This window comes from Martes martes, assembly GCF_963455335.1.
Source record: "Martes martes genome assembly, chromosome: 14".
Taxonomy (NCBI): Eukaryota; Metazoa; Chordata; class Mammalia; order Carnivora; family Mustelidae; genus Martes; species Martes martes.
In genome coordinates this window covers 27,163,784-27,181,238 of record NC_137902.1, presented here as the reverse complement: position 1 = coordinate 27,181,238, position 17,455 = coordinate 27,163,784, and the positions used below count along the sequence as shown (strand labels likewise).

Below are 17,455 nucleotides of genomic sequence, written 5' to 3'. Positions count from 1 at the left end.
CTTTCACACTGTAGCCAAGGGACACCCTCAGTCCATCATATGTGCTCATGATACAGGAACAGTTGGAGACACCTGATCTTATCTGTTACAGAAAACACACATTCACTTGCGTTCTTACAGAGACAAATCCAGTTGCAAAAATGGCCCAGACTCCCTTCTTCTCCCCCAGCCCCCTTACAGACATGCATTTTGCTTGCAGTTGAATCCCAACAGCCTAACGCTGGTACATAACAGACACCCAATACATAGTTGTTGGGTAAATTTAGAAAATTATTCCTTGGAGACATGCCCAGTGTTATCTACTTGGCCATCCACACTGTCATGCACACTTTCACATCTGGCTTTCCCCTTGTGGACACACAGTCTCCCAAACACAAGGTAATTAAGTTATCACACACACATACACACACCCCTAAGCTAAAGGACAACCCCTGGCCCAGGGGTCTCTCCCAGAGGGGGGAGGGAACCGTGTGGGATCTGAAGGGGCCGCCCTCTGTGGCTGAGCCCTCCTGTTTCTCCTCCCCCAGCCCCAGCCTCAGCCCCAGCTGCTCCTTTTTTAATTGGAGGCACTTCTTTATTCTGCAGGCCAGGGGAGTGGGTGGTGCTTTATGTGGGGGGGGGGGGTTACCAGGTGGCCTCAGGGCTGGAACTCACCTAGATGTGTGTGCGAGATATTCCTGCAAAGCTAGGACATCTATTATCTACCAAGTTTGGTGTTAAGAAATCAGCTTCTAATGCCTGGAGTCTGAAAAACAGCATTTGAGTCTAGTTCCTGTCCCTTCCCAGCTTTCAGTGCCTCAGTTTTCCCATCTATGAAATGGAGATAACACCATTGGGTTACTGGTGAACAACACAAGATCATCACTGTGACTGAGGGTGCCTAGGATGTCACTGTGCCTTGTCCTGCTTTCTTTTCCTCCCCAACTCCTTCTTAAGGAGGGCTACTCTGCACAACATGCAGAAACACTGTAGAAATGCAAAAGCTGCACCACCTAAGGTTAAGCTCCCTGTGAGTCTCCTCCCACTCCCCCACCCCCCTACTCCCCCCCACCCAGTTCAGAACACTTTCCAACCTGCAGGGCTGTGTTCAGGGAACACTGCTTCCAGGAGGGGTGGGGGCCAGAACCCAGAGACTCCTGACCCTCTTGTCTCAACTTCCCAGGAAGAAAAGGGACCAAAAAAGTGTACCCCAGGCCCTCAGCAACTGCCTCATTAGAAAACAAAGGTTGAGGTCAAGTTGGACACAAAGAACCCCACCTTGGGGGAGGCCAGCACCTCAGAACTGGATTGGGAGAAAAGGTGACTCTGGTAAGCCGGAGAGATGGGGGTGGGGGGTGGAGGGGGTATGGAAGAGACCATAGAGGCAAACAGGTGTAAGGGCAGGGGGAAGTCAGGATGTCCCTGGGTTGCGGGATTTTGATGAGAAGAGCATCCCAACAGTCTTAATGGGCCACTAGGCAGCTGTGACCTCTGCCAACCCTGGGCTGAGCCAGCAAGGTGATACCTCCTGCCAGGGACCCTGGCCAACTGATGCCAGATCTGAGGAGTTCAAGATGCAGTAAGTAAGGCAGATGCCCGAATAGGCAAGGTCAGAAAGCCATGGGTGCTAGAAAGATTCATCCAGAGGAGGACGGAGGGAGGAATGGGGAGAGTGTTAGGAACATGGAGGGGGTTTCCTGCATGGGCCAGAGAGCCGGCAAAGAGAAGTTGTTCTAAGGATAACCTAGAAAGACAGAGTTTTGACTGCAGCAGGCAGAACTGTAGTTAATCATGAAAAGGAACAGGGCCACTGTGATCCAGCCTCAAAGGTAGTGAATGGGGGCGCCTGGGTGGCTCAGTGGGTTAAGCCGCTGCCTTCGGCTCGGGTCATGATCTCAGGGTCCTGGGATCGAGTCCCATATCGGGCTCTCTGCTCAGCAGGAAGCCTGCTTCCCTCCCTCTCTCTCTTTGCCTGCCTCTCTGCTTACTTGTGATCTCTCTCTGTCAAATAAATAAAATAAATCTTTAAAAAAAAAAAAAAAGGTAGTGAATGCACCCCTCACCATACTTTTCAGCCTCATCCAGGGAAAAGAGTTCAGATTTGGGGAACCCAGATCAACATTATTTAGTCTGTGGAACTTTGGGCAAGTTTGTTCGTTTTACCAAGTCTCAGTTTTTGTTTTTTTTTTTTTAAGAATATAATTCACATACCATCATATTCCCTTTAAATCATACAATTCAGTGGTTTTTAAGATAGTCACAAAGTTATGCAATGATTACCACTATCTAATTCCAGAATATTTTCATCACTTCAAATAGAAACTTTGTATACATTTGCGGCCACTTCCTACCCTCCCTCCTCCAACCCCAGGCCGCCACTAATCTACTCTCTGCCTCTGTGGATTTGCCTGTTCTGAATGGTTCATATAAATGCAGTCATATAATATGTGGCCTTTTGTGCCTGGCTTCTTTCCATTAACATCATGTTTCCTAGGCTTTTCCATGTTGTAGCATGAACTAGGACTTCCTTTTTTTATTCTTTTTTTTTGGATGAATAATATTCCATTGTATGTTTATACCACATTTTATTTATCCATTCATTGCATGATGACCATTTGATCTGTTCCCACTTTTTGGCCATTATAAATAATACTGCTATGAACATTCATTCAATTTTCTTATTTAAAAATTAGAGATGTTTCCATTAACTTCACAGAGTTGTTGTCTTAAATGAGATCAGTGTGGTGTGGTGCCCAGCACATAGGATTTATTCAAGAAAACACTTATGTTTATCTCTGCTTTAGTTCCCCCAAGATAAAAGGCAGGAAAGAGACAGATTTAAGTTCAAACAATTTTTGATGAAAGTTACCCTGGGTAGAGGTGTGAAACCTGGATTGGGTGGATGGAGAGGAGCAAACTGGCAAGGGAGTAGTGCTCTCTCTGGTTTCTGCATAGCATTTCCAAACCACTACCTACTTCATATCTGGCCTTGCTCGGAGTGGGTCTTTGTCCACCTGCCTGGAGCCCAGACACGATATACCCCATAGAGATGGGCTTCCAACAGCAGCCAGATTTCCAGTCTAAATTATAAATGCAAGTCAAACCCGGCTCCTCCGTCTCCATCAAGTCACTTAGCCTCTCTGAAATTTGACTTTCTTACCTCTGTAAAATAGGGATAATACTCATCTTGAAGAGTTGGTGAAGTTCATGGTGTTCTCCATAACATTTATCGCCATCTGACTTAATGTATTTGCTTCTTTATTGTCTAACCCCCTCTATGAAATGTAAATTTGTGACGGCAGGACCTTTGTTTTGTTTAATGCTGTTTTCCCAACGCCAGAAACAGTGCCTGACGCGTGGAAGGTATTCAATAAATATTTGTTGAATAAGGAGGTTCATTCATTCACCCGGGATGACTATATCCTGCTCTTTGGGGCGGTACTCCACAGTGGGTGGGGAGGGGGGGGGCTGAGATGAGTAAGCCACTCCCTGCCTCCACCGAGATCTCTTCAAGTGGAAATAACAGACCTGACCAAAGCAAATAGGCTGTAAACCTTCATATTCTAGCAAACCTTCATATGCAAACCTTCATATTCTAGCATCTTGCCTGATAGAGAGAGTCCCTCCTCAAAGACCTGTTGAATCTGATAAGACCAGAAACAGATCCCAAGGGATCCAACCTGCATCCTTCCCAAAGCTTGGCTTCTTTGAAGGAGCAAACCTTTCCCTACTGAAGAGGGAAAAAAGAGAGGAAGCAGAAAAAGGGAGTTTCCTCCTTCTCTCCCAGGCGCTAAGCCAGTCCTCCACAGGCAAAACTTTAAAAGGCCTCTGTTTGCCAGGATGGATTTCCCTGATCTTGGTCCCACCAACCCCAGCCCCCACAGTCTAACATCCCCTATGCGTCCCTCCCAGGATTCCAAAAGTAAGAAATAACTCCCTCCCCTCATAGCTATCCAAGGGTTCCTTGTTTGGAATAGCCATCGAGGGCTAGTTACTAGGTGAAAGCAATCCAACTGAATTCACTCACATACTGTGGGAACTGCTTCTTGAGGACTCTGTTTATTTAAAAGGAGAGGGGTACCTTGAGGCATGGGCACCCTGGCAGCAAGCCTGGAGCCAACTCGCTTGACTTGTGTTTGCCTCTCAGAAAGTCTTCCTTTCCTCAGTTTCTCTAAATAGGCTGAGTTGGGATAGTTGTTGATTTTTCCAACAATATCTAGCCAGTTGCTCCTAGCCCTGTGTTTTAAAAAAAGGACAAGCCTGAACTCACCTTCCTGCCTCAGGGGTCTGGGCTCCATACCTGGGGAGTAGACAGTCTTCTACTTTCTAACAAGCCAGACTTGAAGTTTGGAGTAAATCCTCTTGTTGACGGACAGGTGCTTCCCAGCCGAGCCCTTGGGGAGGTTCTCCAGTAGCTCACGGACACCCTTCCCCAGAGGCCTAGCAAGTTGGACCTCTCTGGCCCAATTCAAAGTGGGGAAACTCCTGCCAGGCTGGGAAAAGGTTTCTGTCCTCCACCTCCTTGGGTCCGTCTGTTCATAGGTCTCAGGGAATGGCCGCCTCCTGTTCTTTTTCTCCTTTTAAGTCTCTGAATCCCTTCTCTCTCTTCCTGAAACTACTTCTCCGAGCCTCGGTCTCCGTCCCTCTGTGTCTGGCTCCTGCATCAGTCTCGGCTCCCGGCCTCCCTCTCCCCCTCTCCGCCCCTCCCCCGCGCTGTCATTCACCCCGCTCCTCTCCACGCACAGCCAATGGAGAGACCCGGCCGAAACGGCTAGGCTCGCTCGCACCGGGCTTTTTCGCCCGGTGATTGATGTCCCAGAGTCAACATCTAGCAAGCAGCCGGAGAGGGGAAAGAGCAGCCAGAGAGGGGAAGAATACGGCGCCCCCTCTTCCTTCCCCTCCCCCCGACTTTAGCCCTCCGCGCACTTCGCCTCCAAGTCTTCGCGCAGCCAGGAGCCCCTGCCGCCTCCGCGCCCCTGCGCGCTGCCCCCCGAGCCAAACACAGCAAACGCCGCCGCCCAGGCCCCCCCGCGGGGCCGGGGCCGGGGGCCAGCATGGAGCACCTGGGCCCGCACCATCTCCACCCGGGCCATGCGGAGCCCATCAGCTTCGGCATCGACCAGATTCTCAACAGCCCGGACCAAGGCGGCTGCATGGGGCCCGCCTCGCGCCTCCAGGACGGAGACTACGGCCTTGGCTGTTTGGTTGGAGGCGCCTACGCTTACGGCGGCGGGGGCCCCGCGGCCGGGGCGGGGGCCGGGGGCGCGGGGGCCTATGGTGCTGGCGGTCCGAGCGGCCCTGGTGGCCCGGCGAGCGGCGGCGGCGGCGGCGCCTGCAGCATGGGCCCGCTGGCTGGCTCCTACAACGTGAACATGGCCTTGGCGGGCGGCCCCGGTCCCGGCGGCGGCGGCAGCGGCGGCGGCGGCAGCGGCGGCGGCGGCGGGGGGGCCCTGAGCGCTGCGGGGGTGATCCGGGTGCCGGCGCATAGGCCGCTAGCCGGAGCGGTGGCCCACCCTCAGCCTCTGGCTACTGGCTTGCCCACCGTGCCCTCCGTGCCTGCGGTGCCGGGTGTCAACAACCTCACCGGCCTCACCTTTCCCTGGATGGAGAGTAACCGCAGATACACAAAGGACAGGTTCACAGGTGAGTCCGGCCCGCGCGCGCCCCGCCTGGCCGCGGCCCGGGCTCTGCGCTACCTTTCCCCCGCCCGGTGGCTCCCCGCAGCCCCCTCTGCGTACCAGGTTGCCCAGGTCCTCTCGGCGGTTCCCCCAAGTGCAGCCGCCCGCCACCTTTCCACGCTCGCGGAATCGCCAGGCTCCAAGAGTTCTCCCAGGCTGGGCCCCTCTCCGTCTCTCCCGCAGGACCCCTACTCTGAAAAGCGCTCCCTGATCCCCTCTCGGAGTCCCTGGGCTCAGTCAGGCGGAGGGAAAGGGGGATGTAGTTTCGGGACTACCTTCAGCCGGCATTTGGGTTTCCGTATTCTTGGAGAAAGGGGCGCGATGTGAACGAACTGTTTCTTCCGTCCCGGCCAACGTTCTCTGGCTGAGACCGCGAGCCCCAGAATCCGACGCAAGGAGAGCACAGGTTCCCCACCTCTCGTTCCCTACACACACACACACACACACACACACACACACACAGAGACCACTTCGCGCTCTCGGAGCTCCAGTGCCCTTTGCGCTTGCCGGGCCCAGCAGAGGCCCCGAGCCTGAGTAAAGCAGCAGAGCTGCCGGGCCCTTCTTCCCGGACTGCGGGCTTCGTCCAGGTCGGTGGCAGCGTGAAGCTGAGCTTCCTGCTTCATTTTCGTTCGGTCCCGGCATGGCGTCCTCCCCTCCGGGCCCAGCGCTGTTCCCTCCAGTGTGAATAATGCACAGGCCTCGCTGGCGATCGATCCGGGGCGGCCGAGGGACAACTCCTGGGACGATTACGCGTTCGGCGGCGGCGGCGGCGGCGGCCGCCTGCCGCCCTCTGTGCTGCCAGCTCCGCGCCTTCCCCCGTCCGCCCCGGCTCCCTCCGCTCTCGCTTCCGCTCTCGGCACTCAGCACTCAGCTTTCGTTCACGAGCGGGCCCCTTTCTCCGGCATCACTTCCCGCCGCCCCTTAGCATTCCTAGGATCCTCGATCCTCCCGCCCAGGCCAGCTCCGTTGCCCGCTTAGAAGTAACCACGAGTTGAACCTGGGTTCCTGGCCGGGCGTTAGAGAAAGGAGGCGGGAGGTACGGGCCGCTGCCGATGGCGACGTGGGACTCCCATGGGGCTCGGGATCCAGGCCCAATGGTGGAAAGGAAATAGGCCGCTTAGAGCTACACGTTCAGCTAGGCGGCCCCGGGTCACCCCAGGCCCCTTGGTCCTGTTCTGGCCTTGGAACCTTGGCTCGGGCTAGGTCGGGGGGGGGGGGGGGGAGGGAGGGAGGCGTGCAGCAGAGGCTACAACTATTCTGCTCTGGGCCTCCAGGAAGGACCCTGTACTCAAGGGACCCCAGTCCCCAACCTGAGTTCTCTCAGGCTTGCTGCCCATTGCACTCCCCCAACCCAGGCCAGGCCAGTCCTGAAGGGCTCTAATGGAACCTCAACCCAGAACCCGCTGGTCTTGGGTCTCTAGCAAAAGGCGTTCCACAGAGGACCTACAGCACAGCACACCCTAATCTTCTTCAGGCCTGAAGAAGGTTCTGAGGAAATGAATAACTGTCACTTTGTGTTGCCATGTGTCCTGTATGCGTCTGCCTGTGTGCCTGCCCCTGTGTCTGTGTGTCAGACTGGGTGTATAGATCTAGAATTTGCCCCTGTGGTATGTGTGTCTTGTGGAGGCTTGGGTCAAGACCCAGCCCCCCACCCTTGACCAAGCACTGCCTCTTGCTGCCTGGGGCAGTGGGGGCCTGCGACCTTTAGCTCGCATCAGACAGGCCCTCAAGGAGACAGGGGAGGCGACCACGTTTTTTCTGGCTGAGCATGTGGGAGCCCCCGGCTGCAGAGGCCTCCGCGGCGGCGGCGGCAGTGGCGGCGTCGGCCTGGCGGGCGGGAGGGGGCCCTTTCCCGCCGCGGGCTTGGAGCTGAGGGCTGACGGGAGGATCACCGCCCGGCTCCTGGGGTCTAGCCGCTGCGCTCGCTGATCGCGGGGAGTCGGGCCTGGGACGCTTCCTGACGCTCTGCCGCTTGCCTCTGCCGTCTGTCTGTCTCCCGCTCCAGTGGCCCTCTCACCCTTCACTGTAACACGCCGTATAGGTCACCCCTATCAGAACCGGACGCCCCCCAAGAAGAAGAAGCCGCGCACGTCCTTCACGCGCCTGCAGATCTGCGAGCTGGAAAAGCGCTTCCACCGCCAGAAGTACCTGGCCTCGGCCGAGCGCGCCGCCCTGGCCAAGGCGCTCAAAATGACCGACGCGCAGGTCAAAACCTGGTTCCAGAACCGGCGGACGAAGTGGAGGTGAGCGCGCTGGACGGGCAGCTCTCTGCCCCTGGGTCTCTCCTGGGGCGCTCACACCCTCCTCCGCTTGCCGGCTTCTGATCACTTCCCTGCTTGGCTCGCGGGGAACAGGGAGCAACCGAGTCCGTTGCTGGGGGTGAGGCTGGAGAGCCCCGGCTCTGTTTTACCCGAGGTTTCTTGGCCTTCTGGCCGACACACTCAGTGCTGGTGTAGACGAGGCTGGTCTCCGCTGCTGCTTGGGGAAGTGGCAGGGCCGAGCACAGTCGGTGCAGTCCGGGCTTTGGGGATCAGTGAGTCCTAAGGGACATTTTGTTTGTGCAAAGTCGCGTTAACAGAGATGCCTACTCCATCCCTGAGACTGGAAGTGGGATGGCCGGTGCCTTGTTTCTGCGCTCCAGCCGGGGTTCCTTGAGCCGTCAGGCTCCAAACCGCGGGCCTGGGCCCTGCTGACTCCCTTCTCCCCAGGCACTCCGCCTGGTGCTCACACAGCCAGGCGCCCCACCCTGGGAGAGGAAAATCAATCTGCACCGGCTGTAGCGGGGTTTTGGAGTCCCACTGAAAGGGGGATCAATTAGGAGCAGATGGGTGTTTGTGTGTGAGAGAAAGAGACACATTTACCCTTCTCCCGTCACACACCCACAACCACACTAAACCCCCCCCACACACATACATTTCTCTCTCTCTCTCCCCCTTATAAAGCGTCCCACACTCTTTGGCAGGCTTACTCTCTGCACCTACCGGTGCTTTCTCCAGGTGCCCCACTTGCACCCCTACACCCTCCTGCACATCTGGCCTGCATACTCCGTTCCACACACGCAAAAAGTTTCTTGATAGCTCAGGCCTCAGGCGGGAGAGCGCAGGAGAGTCCAGGCAATGTCCATGGCTCCCCGCTGGGCGAGCCAGGAGCTGGAGGAAGGAATTGGAGTTTCCTCTTTTTCTGAATGAAAGCAAGGAATCTGCCCGCCATTCTGCAACCGTGGCCACAAAGAAAGCCCCCCACTCTGCCCCCTCCTTCCTGGCACTGGGGAAGAAATGGGGGTTGGCTTCAGTCCTCTGGAAGGCTAAAGAGGTAGCGAGGGCTAGCTGAATAAGGGTGGGGCACCAGGGTTCCCAAGGCCCCAGCAGGCTGCAGCCTAAGCAAGGGGAGAGAGCAACACAAGTCCCTGGAAGAGAGGGGCACAGGGGAAGAGAGGGGACCGGGCAAGGATAAATAGCCCACCCCAGGGAGAAAAGGAAAAACCAGGCACCTTAAGGAGTCTTAGGATAAAAAACGAAAGCAATGGATGATTAAACCTCCATTTCCGTTTCAAATAAATTCTCTTAATTCTGAGAGAACGAAGGAAGTCGGGGTGAGAGAAAACAGGAGATAAAGACACGATGCCTAAAAGGAAGAAAAACAGGCCGTTTGAAATGCAGGACAGAAGGGTAAGATGAGAGACAGAAAGACGCACGGAGCAAAAGGCAAGAAGGGGCGCTGGGAAGGAGGCCGGCGTCCACCGCTGGGAGAGGCCCTTGCCGGCTTCGCGCGGCTTCATCGATCGCCTACAAATTGCTTCTGGAGGCCCCCGGGACTCCCATTAGGTCTGTCCACCTTAGAGACAGACGTTTGATCTCAGTTGACGGGGTGGAGGGGGGGCATTAAATGGAATAAGTGAGTCATGGCCTCCCCCGGCCGCCTCGGAGGAAGGCGGCTGGTCCGGCGGGAGTCCCTGCAGGGCACAGGAGGCAGGAAGCCTGCAACAGGATCGCAGAGAAAAGTGGGAGAAGAGAGGTCAGGCAAAGCAGCTCACAATCCGCTGGCCCTTGTCTCTGCCCTGGGCTGGTGGGGAGGGTGGGGCGCCTCAGGCTTGGGACAGCGGAGCTGGGGAGAGGCGAGGTGCCATCCTACGGCTGGTTGTGCCTTCCTAGGCTATTGGGAGACCGGGAGCCCCAAATGCTTAGGCCTAGTGGATTTTCCCACAGCTCCCCCAGGATACCTGTGCTTCATTTACTTTTGGGGTTTCCAGTCTTTGTCGGAGTCAGGACCCTCAAGATAAGGGTGTGTGTTCAAGGGCCCCAAGCTGGAGTTGGGAGCTGTGAAGGGAGCAGCGCTCCTCCAGGCTACTTCCCCGGGAGCACACGGGGAGCCTGGGTAACGGCTTGTCCCCGGTGCAGGCGGCAGACCGCCGAGGAGCGTGAGGCAGAGAGGCAGCAGGCGAACCGCATCCTCCTGCAGCTGCAGCAAGAGGCCTTCCAGAAGAGTCTGGCACAGCCCTTGCCCGCCGACCCGCTGTGTGTGCACAACTCTTCACTCTTCGCCCTGCAAAACCTGCAGCCGTGGTCCGACGACTCCACCAAGATCACCAGCGTCACGTCGGTGGCTTCGGCCTGCGAGTGAGCCTGCCTGCCCCACCCCACAGGAACCCGGGTCCAGCCAAGGGGTCGCTGAGGCTGAGACCCAGGACTCTCTCCCCCTCCCGCTTCGGACTGCATTCGGGAGGGGAACGCAGCACCCCTCCGCACTGGCCCGGGTGCTCCTGCCCACCTTGTTTCTTCTTTGATGGGGGAAAAAAAGAGTGCAGGGATGGGGACGTCCTTCCAGATGCCTAAGTGGTCCCGCGCCCTCTGGAACTGTTCAGAGTCCTTTCAGTTTACGTCTGTTTTATTTTATTCTGATTTTTATCGTGGGATTGAGAGAGGCAGAGGAGGTGGGGGAAGAAGAGCTCCCGAGGTCCTCAGAGGACAGCATGGGCTGTCATTTGAACTTGCTATGGGGAGTTCCCCTCTGTATCCCACTCCCCATCACACATGACACCCCAAGGTCCTCCCAAAGGTGACTTCACGGTCCCTTCTGGTGTCACCCACAGTCAAACGCAGAGGACCTGTGGCAGAGTGTCATGCACATGTGGGGCCATAGCCTTCACACCCTTAACTCTCACTATCAGGCATAAGCTAGGGGCGACCCAGCTTCATTGTCAACAGCATGGCACTTCTCACAAACACAAGGCTACGGCCACACTGTGACATACTATCCCACACACAACAGCGCCACGACCTGCCAGGCCCCCATCACATGTCCTAGCCGCACCCAGGTACGCACAGTCAGGTTTCACACAAACTCAGCCTCTTTCTCCAGATCCTGTTCATAGGGGAGCTTAAGTTATGCACTTATAAGGTGTTTTCTGTGTAACCATTTTATAAAGTGCTTGTGTAATTTATGTGAAAAAAAAAATAAAACCCTCCGGATCCGGAGTCAGGGCTGCCTGCTCCTTGCCTAGCCCGGCACCCTATAGCTATTTGGGTTTGGTGTGAAATGGCGCTGGGGCAGCTGCTGGTGTTTTGCGCTGCCGCTGCTAGAGGGACACCTGGGGCAGGCTCTGGGGAACGGGGAGGGACAAACAGAGAGAGGGCAGACCTGAGGAAAGGAAGGAGTGCTAGGCTCTCCTGGGCCAGCTAATGCCCAAGAGGATATACTGTCTTTGGGTGTGAGGGTTGTGGGCATGCGTTGTGTGTTTGTGATGGTGTGGACAATCAGGATGGTACAGATAATGAAGGTAATAGTGTTTAAGCGTGTCACTGTGTTTGCAATTATTGGAAGCGCTTGTTTCTGCTGAAGTTGCAAATCGAAACTATCACTGCATGCACGAACTTGCAGTGGTGTGTCTGTAACTGTGTGTGAATGTGATTGTGTCTTTTTGGGTAATTGTGATCACCCACCTGTACGTGTGACTGTGTATGATTCCTGTGCTGATGTGTGTGAGTGTATCTATTCGCTTCTCCTCGTGAATCTGTTTTTGTGTTAAATGTGTGAATGCTTGTAATCGTGAATCATCTGTAATTGTACAACTATCATTGTGTGTGATGTGTCATTGTGTGTGACACATAATTGTGTGACATGCAATCTCATACACGAGATGTGTATTTTACCTATATATGTGTGTGACAGTATGTAATGGGGGAGTGTACTGGGGGGAGTGGGGATCATTGTGGGTGACTCTTCCTGCAGGTGAGCGTGTGTATAGTTGACCGAGTGGAGTGGGTGTAATGGTGCAGTGCTGGTGGGGGGGTCTGAGGTGGGCTGTACAGATACACTGGGGGTGGTGTACCAACATCTGCTAGGAGTTCCATGTTTCTAGGCCCTCACCCAGCAAGCCACACAGACAGCAGCACAGAGAGTCAATAATTGGGCCAGGATTCTCTGGAGCTCTAAGTAGGACTTCCCACTCCCAGCACTAGCCTGGCCTCGGAGAGATCTGTATAAGCAACTTCCCAGGGACCTTCAGGGAGGTCGCAGAGCATGCCAGGCAGGTGAACAGCCACAGTACACAACACTCCCTTTAACATCTAGTCCCCCACCTACTAGACCAATCTCAGGTGCACAAAACCAACTTGGGCCCACTTTTCTGGAAGAAGCTAGGTGGTGGAGGGTCTGGGGACATGTCATCTTGGGGGAATGAAGTGGGGGGGGTAGGAGGCTCTTTCTCTGGGATGGCAGAGTGAGAGAACTTTCTGGCTAGAAACTAGAAGCGAGTGGGTTCGGGTCTTGTTCAGATATACAGAGCTGTGTGTACCCAGAGGGGTTGGGGAAGTCACAGAAAGCATCAGACACACTGTCCTTCATCCCTGCCCAGGCTGCCATCCTGGATCTGATCTCCCAGAGGGGGACATAGCGCAGCAACCTCTCACCCCAGGAGGCCCAAAGGGAAATGTGACTAGGAGGGGCAGGGCTCATGCATCTCTCATCCTGGGCCCCCATAGAGCCTGATCTCAGAAGAGGATTCTAGGTCCAAAAGTCTAAGGCTGGCCCTCCTGCTCCCACCTCCCAGGCCCACCTGGTGACCAGTCAGAGCCCTGACAAGCTGTGTTGGTTGTGGGGAGAAGGTTCTGGCCACAACACTGGGTCTGCATGGGTCTGCAGCTGGCCTCCCTCCTATACCAGTTCAAACACCAAGATCTAGCAGGGAGAAATCTGGATACAGCTTCCCGGAACCAGAGAATTCAGTTTCCTCTGCCTGAGCAGGTCTGGCATATCCCTCCTCTCCCACGGGGACTGGAGCCACCTGGCCTACACCTTCTCTGTGTGGCACTGTATGTATCTTCCTCATTTGTGTTTTGAAGATGCACCTTTAGTGCCTCCCAGCTGTAAGATTCCAGAGTCTCTCTGAACCTCCCCAGAGACTGGAGCCTTCCTCCCACCTCCCAATTCCCAGGATCCCTCCAGAGGTTGCTGGCCCTGGAGGCTGCTGGGTACTTTCTGGCCATAGACCAGATGAGGAGCCCCAGCAAGAGTGCAGGGCCGCTGCCCAGAACAAACAAGACCCCCAAACCGGCCCCAAAGTCCAGGCTTTGCGCCCAACCCCTCCTACCCTCTTACAACACAAATTGCGAACAAAAAATTGTGAGCAAAATTAGGCATCATACACTCCTCCCCGAAATACCTCCTGCTCCGGGATCTTCACAAACAGCTAGGGTCCACACTCATAACCACACGGACGAATGCCCCTTCCACCCCACTGCTGTCGGACCCCGTCCAGCTTGTCCGGGCCTCGCGGGGAAATGGGCATCCGGCAGGCCGGGATCCCCAGCCCTGGGGCCGCGCGCCCACCGCTGGAGCCCTCCCGGCTCGGCGCTCCGGCTCCCGAGGTACGCGCCGGCTCTGGGCGCTCGCGGGCTGCAGGAGGCCCGGGTCCTGCTCTCTCCCGGGGCCCCTCCCGCGCTCCCAGACCCTCGGGCGAGGCGTCTCAGGGGTGCCAGACTCCCCGGGGTACTGGGGCTCCGGGTGCCCAGGGGCCGCTCACGACCTCCCTGTCTCCGCCCGGAATTCGTTGGGACCGAATCTCGCCGAAACCCGGGTTGGCCGAGGGCCGCTGCAGCGGGGAAAGGCCGGGACGGCGGCGGGCCCCGCTGGGGACAGCTGGACTCGCACACCCTGTCCCGAGTGGGGCGAAGGCTGGTGGGGTGGGGGCTGCGAGGGTCTCAGGGCCAACTGCCCGCAGTCGGAAGCTCACAACTCCCGGCCTGCCACCGCGCCTGCCGGAAATGGTCGGTCTCTGTTCAAAAACAGAAAAGGAATTCAGTGTCCGAGTAATTGTGTGGAGACGTGAGGAGAGAGAAGAGGAATTCACGAACCTGTCGGAGCAGAAAGGTCCTCTTCCTTCCTTGGCTTGAGTGAGCCGACTGCACTGACCGAATTCCACCGCGGCTGAGCCCCGAGCGCCCGCCCAGACCAGGCGCAGCCCCGGGTGGTGGCTGAGTGGGTGGCGGCCTGCGGGGCCCAGAAACCCAGGCCGGGCTGGGGTCCGAGAGGCCTGTGCTGTGCCACCGGTGGTACACAGAGAATCTGGCTCAACCTGTTAGCTATAATAGCGGCTTTGTGCCGATGTGCGCTCGGGGGCTGTGTGGGCATGGCCTGAGCCCTGGCTCGTGATGCCCCTACTGTGGTCGAAGGTGTAGGGTTTGCCTTGGGCCCAGGACTCAGGAGGGCATCCTGTTTATGGTGGGACTCGCAGGTGGGCAAGATATGTGCCAGGTGTATGAGACTACTAAGAGGGACCTCCCTCAGGGCTGTGCAGGGCTGGAGCAGTTAGTATGGGGGGGTGGGGGCTGGGGTGCTGGGGCTGCCTTGAAGGCCCCCAGCCAGATGGGGGAGGAAACCCCCTCTCTCATGCTGGCTCCCCCTGCTCTCCCCACACCCACCTTCACACACTACTCACTCCCACGTAGCCCTGAGAGTCTTGCTCCCTAATCAGCTCAGAGTTTGATTAACAGGCCGCTGCTCCGGCAACTAACAAGGAGTTACTTTCACTTTTCCCGTGTGGTTCAAATCTGCTGCCCAATGCCAGCCCTGGGAGGCCCCTGGCACTACTCCCCTGCACCCACTCCTGGACTCCTCATCCTGGGGAGCCGCATAGGAATGGATGGAGCAAGAGCTAGAGCCAGTTTGGATTTTCCAAGGAGCTCAGAGCTGCGTGGTGGTAAGATGGTGTGTTTGATGGAGGGGGTAGGGTGGTGAGTGGAAGGGGCTGTGGGGTACCCATGTTGAGTTGAGTATTCACATCTCACAGCCTGCGTCGTTGTGTACAACCAAACATAGGCCCTCCCACTGTGCAGCCCCTGGGCCTGGAGATTTACAAGGGGAGGGAGCTACAGGTGTGTGGGTGCTAGGAATGCACACACATACAGTCTCCACTGCTGGCATTCTCAGTTCCCTCAAACTTACGCCAGTCTGGGCCCCACGAAGCTCCTATGGGCAGTTACCGCAGGGCACTGCCCTTCCCCTTCCCCACCCCTCATCCCCTCCTGGGACGGGGGAGGCTTAACTTGCCTGCTGGGGATTTCCTAGCCCCGGTGCTTCTGTTGCCAGCCCTGCAGCTCCTGTGGGTGAGGACACCCCAAGACGCTGAAGTTGGACTTGGGGGCGGCGGGCCGCCAGGGATTCCAGCCAAGGACCCTAGCCAGGCTCAGAAGGTCCAGCGGTCGTCGCTGCCTCCCTGAAGCCTATGGAAATCCAGCCTCCTTTTGTGTGTGAGAAGGTTGTTAGGGTTCCCGGGAAGCAACAGGGGTGCAAGGTCCCCACTGCTGCGTGTCGCCCTAAGGGGCGCTTTGGTGGGAGCTCCTCCTGCCCCCTCATTTCCGCCCTGTAGTCCCACAGCCCACAGATCTTCCCTTCCTTCGGGAGGAGTCGCAAGCCCCAGAAGCTGGAAGAGGCGGCGGGGACTGGGCAGCCACCCAGAAGTGGGAGCCAGAGCTAAGGCTCCAACGCAAAAACCCAGGACGAGTGAGTTCCGGGCGCCCTCTAGGGGCCGCATTGGGAGAGGCGCCTTGGAGCTAGGGCCGTGGGAGCCTGGGTCTGGGAGACCTTTGGGCGTGCTGGGGCGGTGCTATCAGCCGCGGTAGAAAATAATAACGATAATAATATTAAAGATTTTATTTATTTATTTAAGAAAGAGAGAGCTGGCGGAGGGTCAGAGGGAGAGGGACAAGCAGACCGCCCTGCAGAGCAGCGAGCCCCACACGGTTCATCTCAGTACCCCCAGATCATTACCTGAGCCCAAGTTGGACGCTTAGCGGACTGAGCCACCCAGGTGCTCCAATAACAATAGTAATATTAATAAAAAACAGTATTGGGTGCTTGCTGTGTTCAAGGCACTACACTAGGTTTTAAAAGTTCTAATACATTTCCAACAACCATCCTATAGGGTAAGTGGTATTTTCATCCCACTTTTGGTATTTTCATCCCACTTTATAGACAAGGAAAATGGAAGACCAGAGAGGCTAAGCAACTTGCCTAAGAGCTTGCGGTTGTTAATAGGGGCGGTATCCCAACCCCGGGTCTAACCCTAGAGCCAGGGTCTCTGCGACGGGGATGGCTGAGCCCAGGGGTGCGATGGATTTGGGAAGGACTGGAGGTGAGAGCACACCAGCCTTCTCACAGGATTTCTTGTAATGTGAAGGCTCTTAGCCTGGAGATCTGCTGGGAAATTGCCTCCTAGGGCTCTGGAAAAACCACCTCCAACCCACTCCAATCCACTGGGCCTCCTTCAGCTCTGACTGTCTCCTCCACCCCTCAAGGACCCACCCTGGAGCACTGCTAGGCCTGTGAGACCTCCTCCTCCTTCTTCCCCATACTTGTCCAGCACCCATCGTCTGGGCCTTCCTAGCCAGGGCTTGCCTCCTTCCAGGAGCCCTCTAGGATTAGAAGGAGGTTCTCTGCACTTCCACTTCCTGGTCCTCCCTTTTCTGGGTCAGCAGGGTGGAAGGACTCAAACAAGCAGAAAGTTAAAAATAGAACCAAATGAATCACCCTTTATTAGACAAAGGAGTAGAGAACCAGGAAAGAAAATCCTCTCTCTCCTTTTCCATCAGCAATGAGCAAAGCCTGTAGCTCTGGGCTGGAGAATGGGGGAGCAGCTTGGGGTGGGTGGGAGAGTGCAGCCTGAAGTTCAGAGAGCTGGCGGGGATTTATTTTGACCATTTAGACAGTAAGGCTCAATCAGAACATGAAAAGAAAAGAGAATACGGCCTTCCCTTCTTCCCTGCCTCCGCCAGAGTTGTGGCGGGTGGGGGTAGGGCAGTGACCGTGGGGAAGTTCTTTTATATACATTGTAAGGTGTATTCATTTATTTTTTAAAGTAAGCTGTGTGCCCAACATGGGCTTGAACCCACAACCCTGAGATCAAAAGTTGCATGCCCTACTGACTGAGCTGCTGGGCGCCCTTTTATTTGTGTGTATGTATGTATGTATGTATGTAAGCTCTATGCCAGACATAGGAAGGTGTATTCAGATATATATATAAATAGATTCTGCCAGTCTTTTAAACTTGAACGTGTTGGACTCACTGGGGATCTTGTTAAAATGCAGATTCTCATCTATCACATCTGGGCTGGGCTAGCAGCCTGAATTAAGAACAAGCTTCAGGTGCTGTTGATGCTGCTTTTGGAGGATCAAGGAGGTAAATTATCACCCTTTGTCTGAGATCTAATCCTGGGTTCTCAAACGTGCCTGTCCCATATGGCCTACAGCCTTATTTTATTGCCCAGGAGTATTTTTCCCATTTTATTTAAAGAAATGAAATA

The 17,455-nt window shown here is 55.9% G+C and overlaps 1 protein-coding gene across 1 annotated transcript; it reads left to right on the top strand.

Annotated features, from left to right (window-relative positions):
- Positions 1-5,033: 5,033 nt before the first annotated feature.
- TLX1 (T cell leukemia homeobox 1) lies at positions 5,034-11,130 on the top strand (the record flags this gene model as incomplete). Its single annotated transcript, XM_080823494.1, has 3 exons — positions 5,034-5,622; positions 7,699-7,900; positions 10,055-11,130. 3 exons carry the CDS (start codon positions 5,034-5,036, stop codon positions 10,275-10,277), a joined length of 1,014 nt encoding a protein of 337 aa, XP_080679620.1. The 3' UTR covers positions 10,278-11,130.
- Between the last annotated feature and the right edge of the window lie 6,325 nt (positions 11,131-17,455).